Here is a 13,098-nt window from a genome sequence, read left to right as displayed (position 1 = left end):
AATGCTTCTATCCACCGCGTGACGTCATTCATGCTTCCAGATCCCTGGCGGGAAATGTACATCTTCTTGGTCTCTAATCCATAACTGTCTTGGAAAGTCTTTCGCAGTTCATTCTTCGAATCTGTTTATGCCAATTTTGTCTCTGTTTCTCTATTAATTCAGTCATGTTGAATATTTGCAGTTTATTTATGTCCTCCTTTCGTCTGTGGTCAAGAAGAGGAACACCTGTTAGTGTTTCTTTTCGTTTGTCTTCTCTATTCGAGATCCAGTTTTCGCAACTGTATTTCAACATAGGTGTGGCCACCAATTTATAAAATTTTGTGTAGATCTCAATTTTTTCTGTCTTAAATGTTTCCACAGATTCTTCCATATTTGTGTATTTTATTGTACAGGGTGGAAATGAAGTAACCTTACAGCTAGAAAGGCACGATAGGGTACACGCAAATGAATAGAAAACCTATATTATGTTTTGTGATTAAATGCACGGTTAATTAGAAAATTAAATTTGAAGTTTGAGCAGTCTGGCAACATCGTCGCTAATACACTCGTGATACAGATGTAAGAGGTCAACGAACTCGGTGAGTCTCCGTACGTAAGCTGCATTTGCCACTCTCTCGCTTCGTGCAATGGCTTGACTTTAGAGGTTTTTAAAATTGAATTTACACGAAAACCGTTCAAGCTATTGAAATACGCCAGAGGGATAAATTATTCTTTATTATATTTCCTATCGATACTTACCCAATAAGATATTGTTAAACATTTGAAAATCAACTTTTCACCAATATGATACTATAGTTTTTTGTTATATATAACATGAGATATTCGCTCTGTAAATCTGCAAGGCTGTTTCACTTCCACCCTGTATATTTCATCATTTGAATTATAAGAAATGTTAAATCCTGAATAGTTAAATCCAGCAATCCATTCGATAAATTTAGTCACCAATTACAATAAAATTTTATTTTGCATCGTAATGAGAACTTTCCCTTTGTGACATTTTCAAGTTTTACAAAGCTCTATTAATGTGGTAGCTCAGTTGGTAAAGCAACCGGCTACAGACCCGAAGGTCCCAAGTTCAATTCCATGTAATAACAAGATATTATTATCCTTCTAGGGACGTCTTCCCAAATCGCCCAAACTATACAACGAACCAGTTTGCTTTTCGATTTAATAAGGTAATTGATGCTTCAACCATTTTCAAATGGGAATCTTCCAACGTTTCAAACTTCTTTATTGGTTCCAGCTGCAAGAATAAACAGAAACGTATTTCAAATATTATTTTCCAGAAGAGTTTCAGAACGTTGGAAACTTACCATCCATAACACGTGTAAAGTATCCAAAAACTATAGTATAAACTCTCATAATGTGTAAGCATATAGTTAATACACATATTCAAAGTCTTTGTTCATCTCTTACCTTTTTGCGACACTACACCAAACATACAATCATGAAGTCCGCACTCCTGATAACACATTACATGCTACACGTGTTAAAGGACAAACACTAACAAGGTCCAAGACAAGATTTAAAACCACACAGCATTATAAAACTGCGCCTTAGCTATTATACATACCACTATCGGGAGTATTACATTATATTAGGCTACTTTACATTATACTCATACAAAATGAACTAAAAAAACGGGAGATTTAAATTTTGTTGTTGGAGTACATGGATTATTTTAGTGGGCTTAGATTCATTGTCATTGTTTACCCCGATTGTTGCAATTTATTAAACATGGAGCATTGGACTGGTGAACAAAGAGGATTTGCTGTACAATCTTCTCTAAATGGTTACTGCGCAGAAGCTTCTCGTAGGGCAGGAGTTCTCCTCAAACTTTTTGAGACCACGTCACTCTTCACATGTCACATTTTCCTTACGATGCCGCGCCCCTTCAGAAAAAAAACTGAAATTCGATTTTATTTTATTTTTTAAAGAAAATATTATTTTACATTACTAGCTTGTATTCGTTCAAATTTAAAGATACAATATTAGAATAAAATAAATATCTACACGTACTGAAAATATGCATGTTGCACTTCAGATTTTAGTTTCCCCATATAGCCGCGACCTCCAGATAAAGACTGGTAGCGCACCAGGACGTCGCGACGCACAGTTTGAGAACCCCTATTGTAGGGAGTTTCGCCGCCACTTTCAACTCCGTTGTCATGATCCTGTGCCCTCTTTACATGCGATGAAAACCTGGGTTCGTAATTTAGAAGAAGCAGACTTAGCACTAAAGAAGAAACCTCCAGGTAAAGAAAAAACTGCTAATAGTCGTGCGCAAACTGTTAATGCAACTCGTTATGTGATAATGATTTAAAAAGTTTTTTAAGTGGTCAATTGAGAAGAAATTTTCGTATCAACAGATCAACTCAGTTTCAGCAAAACGGTGCAACAGCACATACTGCAGCCATCTCTGTGACGAAAATGCAAAATTTGATTGGAAATTATGTCATATCGAGATTCATGTGACATCTTTTTATGGGGATACCGGTATGTAAAAAGTAAGTTATACGTAACCAAACCGCGAAACATTGAACAAATGAAGACAGCAATTAGTGAAGAAATTTCAAACATCACAATCGAAATGTTGCAACGTATAATGAGAGACTTCACAAAGAGATTCCAAGAATGTATGCGGTTGGTGGAGGGCATTTGAAGGATGTCATTTTTCAAGCAGTAGTAGTTACATGTAAATGGCATACCATGTTCTATATTTTCATATAATAAAAGTTGATTTAATACAATATCTAAAATTTCATTTTACTGTTTAAAAATCTCCCGTTTCTTTGGCCCACTATCGTTACATTAATGAATCATCGTTTGTTAAAAAATTAATTCAATAAAACTGAATCCTTTGGCTGTTGCAAAACAGGATACAGAGTTGTATATTATACAGTAATAGTAGTAGATGAAAGGTGTTGAACCTATATCAAATTATAAGGACTGTAATGTTTGTACAGCTGAGTTTACCATAGTTGAGTTCAGGAAAGAGATAGGTTCGTAATGTTTATTATCTGGTTCAAATATTTGCACATCTGCTGCTTATACCCGTATGAAGGAACGGTATCTGTCGAAGAATACTGAAGGCCACATGTGATTAACTATACTTACAGGAAAACTCTCTAAGTAATCTCAGAATTTATTCATTTTAATGCTCACATTAGGCTAAATGGCATTAACAAATGTAGCCATAATTTTGGAGCATATAAAGATTAAGATGAAAACTATGGTGATGATAATAATGTTAAGGACAAAAATAATGGCGGAGACTGGGAGAAATTTATTTTAAAAGTAAATTAATTATTCCCATTATTGCACTAAAAAATCAAAATTAAACATTTTTTAAAACAATGAGTTTTTTTTTAACTTTTATGATAATTTATGTACATTTTTCTGTATGTTATTACTAGACATCCGAAGTTAAGGCACTAAAAATGGTATTTTAGGCGCCTAAAAAGGCTCTAAAAACAACAAAAATAGGGCAATAAAAGCCATTGAAATTATACTGAATCACCCATAATTCATAAGGTAAACATCCATAAGACCATAAGTAACTTAACAAAGTACACTGGAAAAGTAGTTTCTCTGTTCTATAGACTTGTTTCACTTGCACTTATTCATCCACAGCTTCACGTTCATAATTTGAGTTACAATAAACAACAAGCAAAATTTCAAGATTAACGCACAAACTTCTGTCACGTTTATTGGACAAAATCAGTGTGAAATAATTAATACAAATATTATTACAACAATTCACATTATAAAAAATATAAGAAAGAATTTTAAATTATTATATATATATTGTCATCACTGATCAATTTTACTCATATATATAAATAATATGTATATACCGAGATATTGTATGAGAAGGTACTTATCAGGGATTACATACCAAAATAGTGACAGGATTACGTACGATGATTAATGTAACAATAATGAGACGTCGGTAGAGCCGTGAAGTCCTACCAGCAAGCACCGTCTTTGTCCACCACAAATTATAGTTTGACTCACCGGGATTCGAAACCGGGTTATCAGCGTAAATTAAACGCTTCATGTATTCGACTAATAACTGATGTTTTTTGTTGTTTAGTCAACCGTACGAAGACAGGTTTGAACTTCACAAGTCACACTAATAAGGCATCACTCATGAAGAAAACTAAGCCAGGAATTAATGAGGTAGGTCAGGGCTGGAGTCAGGTAGCAATGCTGGATAAGGACAAGGTTGATTCCATAGTAAGCGAAACAACAACATTGCATTGCAATATCTATGGCTACTATAAGAACAGCAATTTCCTTAGTTTCGAACGCAGAAATAAATGCAGTATTGTTCAGTCATATAAAGAAAAAGGCAAAAAGGTACATATAAAAGAAGAAAAGGGCAAAAAAGTACACATTGCAGTATAAAAGGCAAAAAGGCAAGATCAAACTTCGTCAGAATGCTTCATTTCGCATGATTCGTGCACATTTACTAAAACCCTTTAAATGTAAACATTCAAATAAAATAGGCATTTTCCTAAACATCCGGGGTGCTACTCATAGACATTTCGCACCACGCACTATGAGCGTACTAAGCTAGCCCCGCCTATCCACTGGTTACTAGTACAGAATTCAAATCATATCCTATCGCTAACACTGGTTTATGAATACGAAAAATGCTGATCATCCACCGGAAACCCGCGCTAAAAATGTCTATGAATACGGCCCTAGATGGCTAGTTTTACCTAGTTAATTTCATTTTGCATTTTTCGCTCTTTCTTTAAATTAATATAGAAATGTCACTATTCAGTGAAATAATAACTTTTTACAAAGGAAATGAAATGGATAAAGCGATTTTGCAGCTGGTTTTCATCAATAAGTCGTTTTTCCTTATAATTTGCATGCTAAAATCGCTTATTATCGTCATATTTTCGATCTCACTACATTGAAACAGTCTTTTGCTGAATAAATAACATACTCTTACATTATAATGTTACTTTCCATAGATAAAGAATAACCAAACAATTAAAGAAACAGAGCTAAGTAAACTGAAGATATAAGAGAATCAGGAAAATTAAAAATTAAGATAAATTTAAAAAATGAAGGCGATGAAGGAAGACTAAAGAGATGAGAGGAGTGATTGGTGAGAAGAAGGGAGTGGGTATGGAAAAAGGGGAGAGGGTGGAAAGAAGAGGGGAGTGAGCGGAGAGAAGATGGGAGTGGTTGGTGAAAAGTGGGGAGAAAAAAGAAGTGGGTGGGGATAAGGGGAGTAAGTGGGGAGGAAAAGAGAGTAGGTGGGGAGGAAAGGAAAGTGGGTGGAAAGAAAAGGGGAGTGAGCGTGACAAGAGGGGAGTGAGTAGGTAGAAAAGGGAAGTGGGTGGGGAGAAAAGGAAATTGGGTGGGGAGAAAAGGAAAGTGGGTGGGGAGGAAAGGGAAGTGGGAGAGGAGAAGGGTGAATAGGGGTGACGGAAGGGAGAAAGGAGGGGAGACGGCAGCATATGAGGGATAAAAATCCTTAGCGATAAATTAAAGCAGGGAGTCTCGTGCTCCACACACATGGCACAAGGCTCCCGCCAAAATTTGCTGGCTATTTTTCGTCTGCGTCAAAAATTTGAGCTGGCAGACTAAGTCATATCTGTGACCCTCTAATTATAAACCACATTCTGAGACAAAAAGAAAAAAAAATAAGAAAAAAAAAAAGAAAAAGGGAAGGAACAAGATGAAAAGGGGAAAGCTAGTAAGAAAGTGAAGAAAAGTGCAAGAATAAATAAACACTTAAGTAGCTAATAAGGAAAGAAGGTAGATGCCGCAAAGTTTCTAAAGTAATATTATTATTGAAGATTATTGAAACGTCATTACACCATTTTGTGAAAGAGTAAACTACATTTCCCGACGGTGAGACGCAATTCTAAATATACATCATTAAAATGTCGTGAGCCTACCATGAATTACACGCTAGACTGGATCTTCACGGAATCTGTCTTTAATATACAGAAATAAAGAGGAGAAGACGAGACTGTGAAAAAGAGAAGGGAGGGAAGCGGTATGGAAATAAGCATGACGGAAGCAAATTATAAGGTGCCAGACGGAGAGAAAATTTGTTGTGAGAGAATTTAATACTGAAGAAATATGAAGTACAAAAAAATGTGTTTTTGATTAATAAAAGATGGTATCAAATGAAAGTACGACGCTAGCTGGAGAACTGAGAATAGAGGAAGTTGATTACGACACATCCAATTGAACCGAGTCGGAGATGCGGTATGTTGAGAAAGATCTCTCAAGCGTAACGCGTCATATTTAGGGATTTTTTTTAACAAACTGTATCTCCAAAGACGACGCCATGTCAAATACTTCGCATCCGTTCTGCGTGGTTTAAACTGGACTTTTCATGTGTTTCGAGATTTTTATATTGCTCTATATTAGTGTTTAAGGACAGAGAAAAATACTCTTGGTGAATAACTTGCCCAAAATAGGGCAAGACGAATAATGAAAAAATGCATTCTTCGTAGAATACCAACAGTAGTAACTTTTCAAGGACTAGAGGATCAAGGACCAATATGACAATGGATGCAGGAGTTAAAACAAAACTTCAAATGTAGATCTACGTTCGAAACTGTAAAAAATTACCGTCTGCATTTATGTTAAAGATTATCCGTGGAACTATAAAAGATTCTTCGTTTGCGCAATTAAATAGTAGGACTATGCTATTCAGAGAGGATGGGATAATGCAGAGTCAATATAATATAATGCTCGAATGGGATAAGCTGGGAAAATCTAACCACTAGATTTCGAAGTTGAGGAACCAGTCAGGGCGATACAGGTTAACTGATGACGGAGTATTAGATGGAGATAGGGTAACAGGCGAGGCTTGTTTATTTTTTCCGTCTTCTATCCATTGTGCTGTCTGTCTAGGCATGACTGATGTTGAAGGTTTCGTAGGCACTAGCACTGAAGCTGGGGCATTTGGGCGATGTGAAATAATTGCGATGTCGAAAACGAAATGCAATTGGAACAAATGTTTAAATATATATTAACTTTCTTCCACAATAAAATAAAATGAAATCTTACAAGAAGAGGCAAAATGCATCACACCTGTTGGAAAAGAAAAAAAAAAATACGGCCTTAATTGTGAACTAAAAATGTTCAAAAGAATTTTGTAATTTGAAATATACACACTATAAATTATTAATAAATTGTAATTCAAGTTAAAAACTAAGGAGATATTTATTTTAGAATATGTAATTGAAATTAATGTTAATATATATTTGATTGATATAATTTAAAGAAATATCTTATGATACTTTATTATAATTCATTTGATTCTCAGTTTACTCTATTTCAGGGATGTCAAGGTCAGAGCACGCGAAAGACACTACGTGCCACAGTCTACTATATACAGTCACGAAGCTTGAGGTATTTTTTTGCAAATCTCGCGATAAAGCGCTCCAAGCGGTTAGCAACTAGAAACAATAGACTGTCCACGGTCGACTTTGGATTTAGAGTGTACTGAGTCTTATTTCCATCGAGTGCTAGATCGTTGTGTATTTCGCATTGATGCTCGTGCAGATAAATCCTAACATCTATTTCTTATTTTACTTCTAGATGCAAAAAGTGGTTAATAAACAGCAGGAGGGAAGATCTAATGATAAAGAATGAAGCATATCTTTATAATAATATAAAGTTTTGCTCTCTTCATTTCGAAAACACACAATTTATGAATGAAAACAAAAATAAATTAATCTGGAATGCAGTTCCAACTTTATTTGATGTTTCAAATAAACCTGTTCTGTTATTACCTGCAGCTGAGAAACAAAAGCTCTGCACTAATTCTATGTCTGTGTCAGCTGATTCCTTGAATAATTGTACATTTTCAGACAACTTAGGCCTACTTTTTTTTTTCAAAGGATGTTTTTAATTATAGCTGTTAATTTTGTTGTTATTTTTATTTGTTACTTTACTAGAGACGTAGAAAAAGTAAGTCTGTTACAATAAAATTTATTGATACGTTTTATTTCCAATTCTGTTATGATTATTATTGCTTAACCTCATCCCACTTTGTTAACTACGTAACCATACATTGTAAGTACCGGTACACGTAAGTTACTCCCATTAATTCATATTTCCATTATTATTGTTATTATATTATTGTTGTAAAGGGAAATGCAAATTAATATTTATTGGTTTCATAGTTCATTATCGCTATAATCTTGAATGAGTGAAGCGATTATAGTAACTTTCAGTGAGTTTTGCACAAACAAAAATAATATTAACCTAATTCTTACAGGTATCTTCGAGTTTATGGTGGAATTTAATATACTTCATTAAAATAATAAATGAACTTTATCCATTTACTGTTTCAATAATGGAAGGAAGGTGTTAATTTTTCCAAAAGAACACAACGAAAGTGTAACATATTTTGTCATCTGCTAGGAGAGATCTGTGATGATGAGGCGATAGTAGCGATCCTAGTGATGGGCAACTACCCATGTTTGCATTTTTACTACATATTGAGCTTCGCGACTGTATATAGTACACTGTGCTACGTGCTCCCAAGCGCACACGGGTTCCAATGAATCTGTTCTACAAGCAGTAACGGTGAACAAGAAGGGGTGAGCAAAATGAACTCTATTGGCCTATCACTGCAAGATGAATTAAACTGATCTTAAGTAATAGATAATGCGTTACGCTCATACAAGAAAACAAGAAATGAAAGCATATTTTGCAACATGTACCTCTCTAATAAATGCAATTAATTATGAAATAGTAGGATATAACAAATAATAAACATAGCTTCTCTTTAACTTAAGCAGTTTTACATAATGAGGCCTATAATTAGCCTAGGCCTTATTATTTTTATTAACTGTTGCATAATCATGTACTACTTATATGAGCATCATCACACTTCTAGAAACAAATTTAAATTCCTGACTTCTCGCGTAATTCAGAGGTGTTTATTTTTTTTCTGATTTTTGCCGACACAAATCCAACTTGAGCTGGAGTAGGTCAGTATTTTTAAATCGTCTATGGAACTCTTCCCAGAGATTTTTTAAAACGTTGCAGTATTTTACACTGTTGAACAGGAGGTCAATGACTGAAGGCGTTGAAATTATAAAAATTGTGCTGTGAGATCTGCGACATCCACAATGAAATCTTCATCTGAAAGCTTTTAACAATATCTGGCGACACAGATTAATTGATTCTTTCCTTGCGATATCAAATTCAAAGCGGTCAGATGCTCTAATACATCCCTGAGAAAGTTAACGTTCCTCGATCCATGTAGAGTCAACTAGTTCTGGACTGTCTCTGCTTTTCTATTATGAATTCTGATAAATATTCACGTAATTCAAAATATCTGGACAGAACAATATCGTAATAGTAAGAAACATCGTTAAACTGAGAATTTATGTACGAAAATCTGGACAATTTATTTATAGACACAACTCCTAACTGACATTTAACGAATTTACGTCATTAGCAGCACACACTTTTGTTTGTAGGCCTACTTTATTCTGAAAACATAAATACAATGCTGTGAGGAAGAACCTCTACAATACATCTTTACATACATTTACTACTATTTAATGTCAATAAAAACAAACTAATGTCAATAAAAACAAACTAATTTGAATATTATATCATTCTGTAGATGAACTAATAATTTCAGGCGTTCGACACTGCTTGTCATTATAACTAAATAATTTCCACAAACCAACCTCATCTTTCACTTACACGAGAAGTTAAGTGTATAGTCAGGCTGAAACTTACTGAACGACTTCTTCATCAATGTGTAATGTACAACCCTTGTGTTCACTAATGACTTGTACCTGCGTGCCTTACGTGCTCTGATCAGCGCATACGGGCTATGAGCACGTTTGCGCTCTCGTTGACATCACTGCTCTATTTTATTATAAAGTTAACCTACAAAACTTTCATTTTGACTTCTTACTGAATACAATACAATTCTTAATAAATAAAATATTTGAGTTATTTTCATTTTAAATATATTATTTTTCTTTCTTCGTAATAATTTATTAACCTAAATATATATGCTCAATTTTCCCTCTGAACATGAGTTCCACTCATACGAGAGTTAGATTCATAGCAAACAGAACATAATAGCTTATTGTTTTCTAAATGTTTATCTAAAATGTTTTATTTTTATAGTAATGTTATTATTTTAAGACAAGTTTATTTTTGTGATTTATACTTTAAAATTTATTTATTTATGTTGGTCCTTTTAATTACAAATGCGTATGTAATAATAATAATAATAATAATAATAATAATAATAATAATAATAATAATAGTCATTCTTAAAAGTTCCTTTTAAACAATATTGTTCTGTACAACTCTTTATAGGTCTAAGAAAATGTTATGTTTCTACACCTGAGAGACGATAATACATTGCATTTCGGCCAACATAATATCTACGTTTGTCCTTCAGGCGAAAGTTTATTTATTAATGCATTTACTCGGCCCTATATTGCGAAATATCAAACTCATCTGATGTATGATGGGAGACAACTACCTCGCCAGCTGCTTTAGACAAACTTCAGAGTTTATACGAGTTTATATGCCTCAACTTCAAAGTCTACTAATCACTTAGCCTATGAGAAACACATCAGACAATTTCTGTTACCATAAGTCTAAAAGAATTCGGAATCTAACTCAGATTGTTTGGTGAGAAACGGTTAACAACGCATATCATAACAGGAACCAATTCTCAGACGTGAAAGACGAACAATATAAAAATATACCATATTAAAAAACTTAAAATTGTTTAAGTTTATATGTTCTTTGAAAGGTTCTTCCTGTCTGTCCCATGTAAAAATGTGGAGAACTATTGCATTTTAATTTGTAAACGCCAGTTGAATTATATTTATTGGAATGTTTGATGTGATTATTTAGATATTTCTGTGTTGTGTTATTTGTTTTGTACATCACACCATTCTGCTCTATATACAAAGAAAAGGTTTGGTGTATATAACTACTGCAAAGCAATTCCCATTACAGGCTCTTTAGACATCCATCGCTTATGCATTAATAACGTTTTCTGTTCCAACTCTGTATAAGTCTCGTATAACAACTATACATGGTTTATTAGTAAGTCCGTTAATCTACAGTGCCATTTCTGCTAGTCTACCGAAGCTTTACACGTATATAAGTAAATGAGGCAAGACCTGTCCTGTGACAATATCTTGCGCCATGTCTATATCACCAATGGGTATGGAGGGGGAAGATAAGTTTTTAGTCTGAGCTGAACTTTCGTGTTTGTAAATTCGTATAATATTAACGACCGTCACCTATCATACGACAAACTTTTTCTGATAGCCTAACCTTTCTCTTCTCGCGCAACCAAGGTTGGCATATTGGGCGGAAAGTCGCGGATTGAGCTACGAAGCCTGTTTGCGATTAATTTTTACTTCAGGCGATTTGCGAATTTTTCTACTACTAGAAATTTTGGAGAGCGAAATTTGGGTGGATGAAAACTCCTTGTCACTTTAAAAAATCTAATCTTTTTCTTTGGGTTTTCTTTAAGTTTATATTTGGCATGACACGGGTTTTCGATCTCTAAATAAATTATTTATTCTAAGAACTAGATGCAATGCAAGTTGCAATTTACGTTCAATTAATGATTACTTCGTGTGTTTAGGCAATACAAATTTGATAGTTTATCAGCTATTTTACTGTGTTATTCGCTGTCGATATGTTATTTGCAGCAATAATGATTATAAGTTACTTATTGTCCATCGCTGTGGAGTAACGGTTAGTATGTCTGACCTTGAAACGAGAGGGCCCGGGTTCAAATCCTGGTTGGAACAAGTTAACTGGTTGAGATTTTTTACGGAGTTTTCTCTCTATTCAATAAGAGCAAAAGCTGGGTATTTCCGGCGCTGAACCTGCACTCATTTCGCTGACATTATCCACCTTCATTTCATTCAGGTGCTAGATAACGATTGCAGTCTTAAAATAAACCAATTAAATGTCATTTATTATTTTGTAAATTATTTACAAGACTATAAACGGTGAGTTGGTTATCATTGCCTCTTTCACACTGCGTATATTGTAGGCCTAATATTTCTCTCTTATTTTATATAATTGCAATGGGAAGGTGGGAAAAGTGTACAAAATACAAAAAAAAAATCAGTACCTAACTTCTTAAAGATGTATTGCCAGTTGCTAAATCATTAACAAAATTTAAAATTCGGTGGCGGTTTTGTGGCCAGTCATACCGCGATAAAAAATTTTTGGATCATTTAAGCTAATTTATTGATTTCAATTGTCCAAGTGCAGGAATGAACATCTCCAACTTCACAGAAAAAAGTGCACTTCAATATTTAAGACGGTCATAGCCATTAATATTCTAAAGGAGTAAGTATTAGATATGAAAGGATTACCAATTTCCTAAATTATTATTAACGAATCGACAGATGTATTACATATCTTCGCAATGTATTTGTTGTAGGAATTATAACAGGATTTTTGTCTCTCACTGAGATAGGAGATAGCGTGAAATTAAAATACTGAGCGATTTTTTTTTCCTCTAAAAGGCGACTTTTAAAAGAATAATTGCGAATTTCCGTGAAAACAATCTGACAACCCTGCGTGCAACTCACATTCCAGGTCTCACCTTCTGAATCATAAAAACTGTACGCAACACCAGTAGACGTCACATATAGAGTAAAAATTGTATGGCACTTACCCCATATTGTTGTGACCAGCTTGACGGAAGTGAGAATGAGGTAGAAGCCGTAGAGGCAGCCGATGTGAATGAACAGCTGAACTGTGAGGTCAGGCCAGCGCCATCTTGGCACATACTTATTCTGGCCTCCAGATTCTGAATCAGTCTCTGCGGATTCTTTGGATATAACTGGCGTTGTGGTTGTCGTGTTGTTTATGACCGCGGGCGTGGCAGCGACGTCTCCGTTACTTGTCACTTCTTCCGGTCGTCGTTTGGTGCAGTTCATGTTAGCGTCGGCGTCCATCAGACTCGCGCCGCGATGCAGGCAGGCGCCGTCGGCAGCTCCCATCGTGCCACCTGTTGCCGCCTGGCTGCTGCCTGCAAACACAAACGTAGTAGATACGGTTATCTGCGCTGCTTGCCGGAACGCAATC

The 13,098-nt window shown here is 34.8% G+C and overlaps 1 protein-coding gene across 2 annotated transcripts in view; it reads right to left on the bottom strand.

Moving 5' to 3' along the window:
- Positions 1–13,098, bottom strand: part of LOC138690964 (acyl-CoA Delta-9 desaturase-like) — a 477,084-nt gene that overhangs the window by 176,588 nt on the left and 287,398 nt on the right. For both annotated transcript variants that reach the window (XM_069812558.1, XM_069812557.1), the window contains exon 3: positions 12,686–13,042. In XM_069812558.1, coding sequence (XP_069668659.1) covers positions 12,686–13,013 — 328 coding nt within the window. In that variant the 5' untranslated portion in view covers positions 13,014–13,042. The remainder of the gene's footprint in view (positions 1–12,685; positions 13,043–13,098) is intronic.

The sequence above is a fragment of the Periplaneta americana genome, chromosome 16 (genome assembly GCF_040183065.1).
Source record: "Periplaneta americana isolate PAMFEO1 chromosome 16, P.americana_PAMFEO1_priV1, whole genome shotgun sequence".
Classification (NCBI taxonomy): domain Eukaryota; kingdom Metazoa; phylum Arthropoda; class Insecta; order Blattodea; family Blattidae; genus Periplaneta; species Periplaneta americana.
The sequence above is the reverse complement of the archived record's forward strand: the minus strand, read 5'-3'. Positions and strand labels throughout refer to the sequence as shown.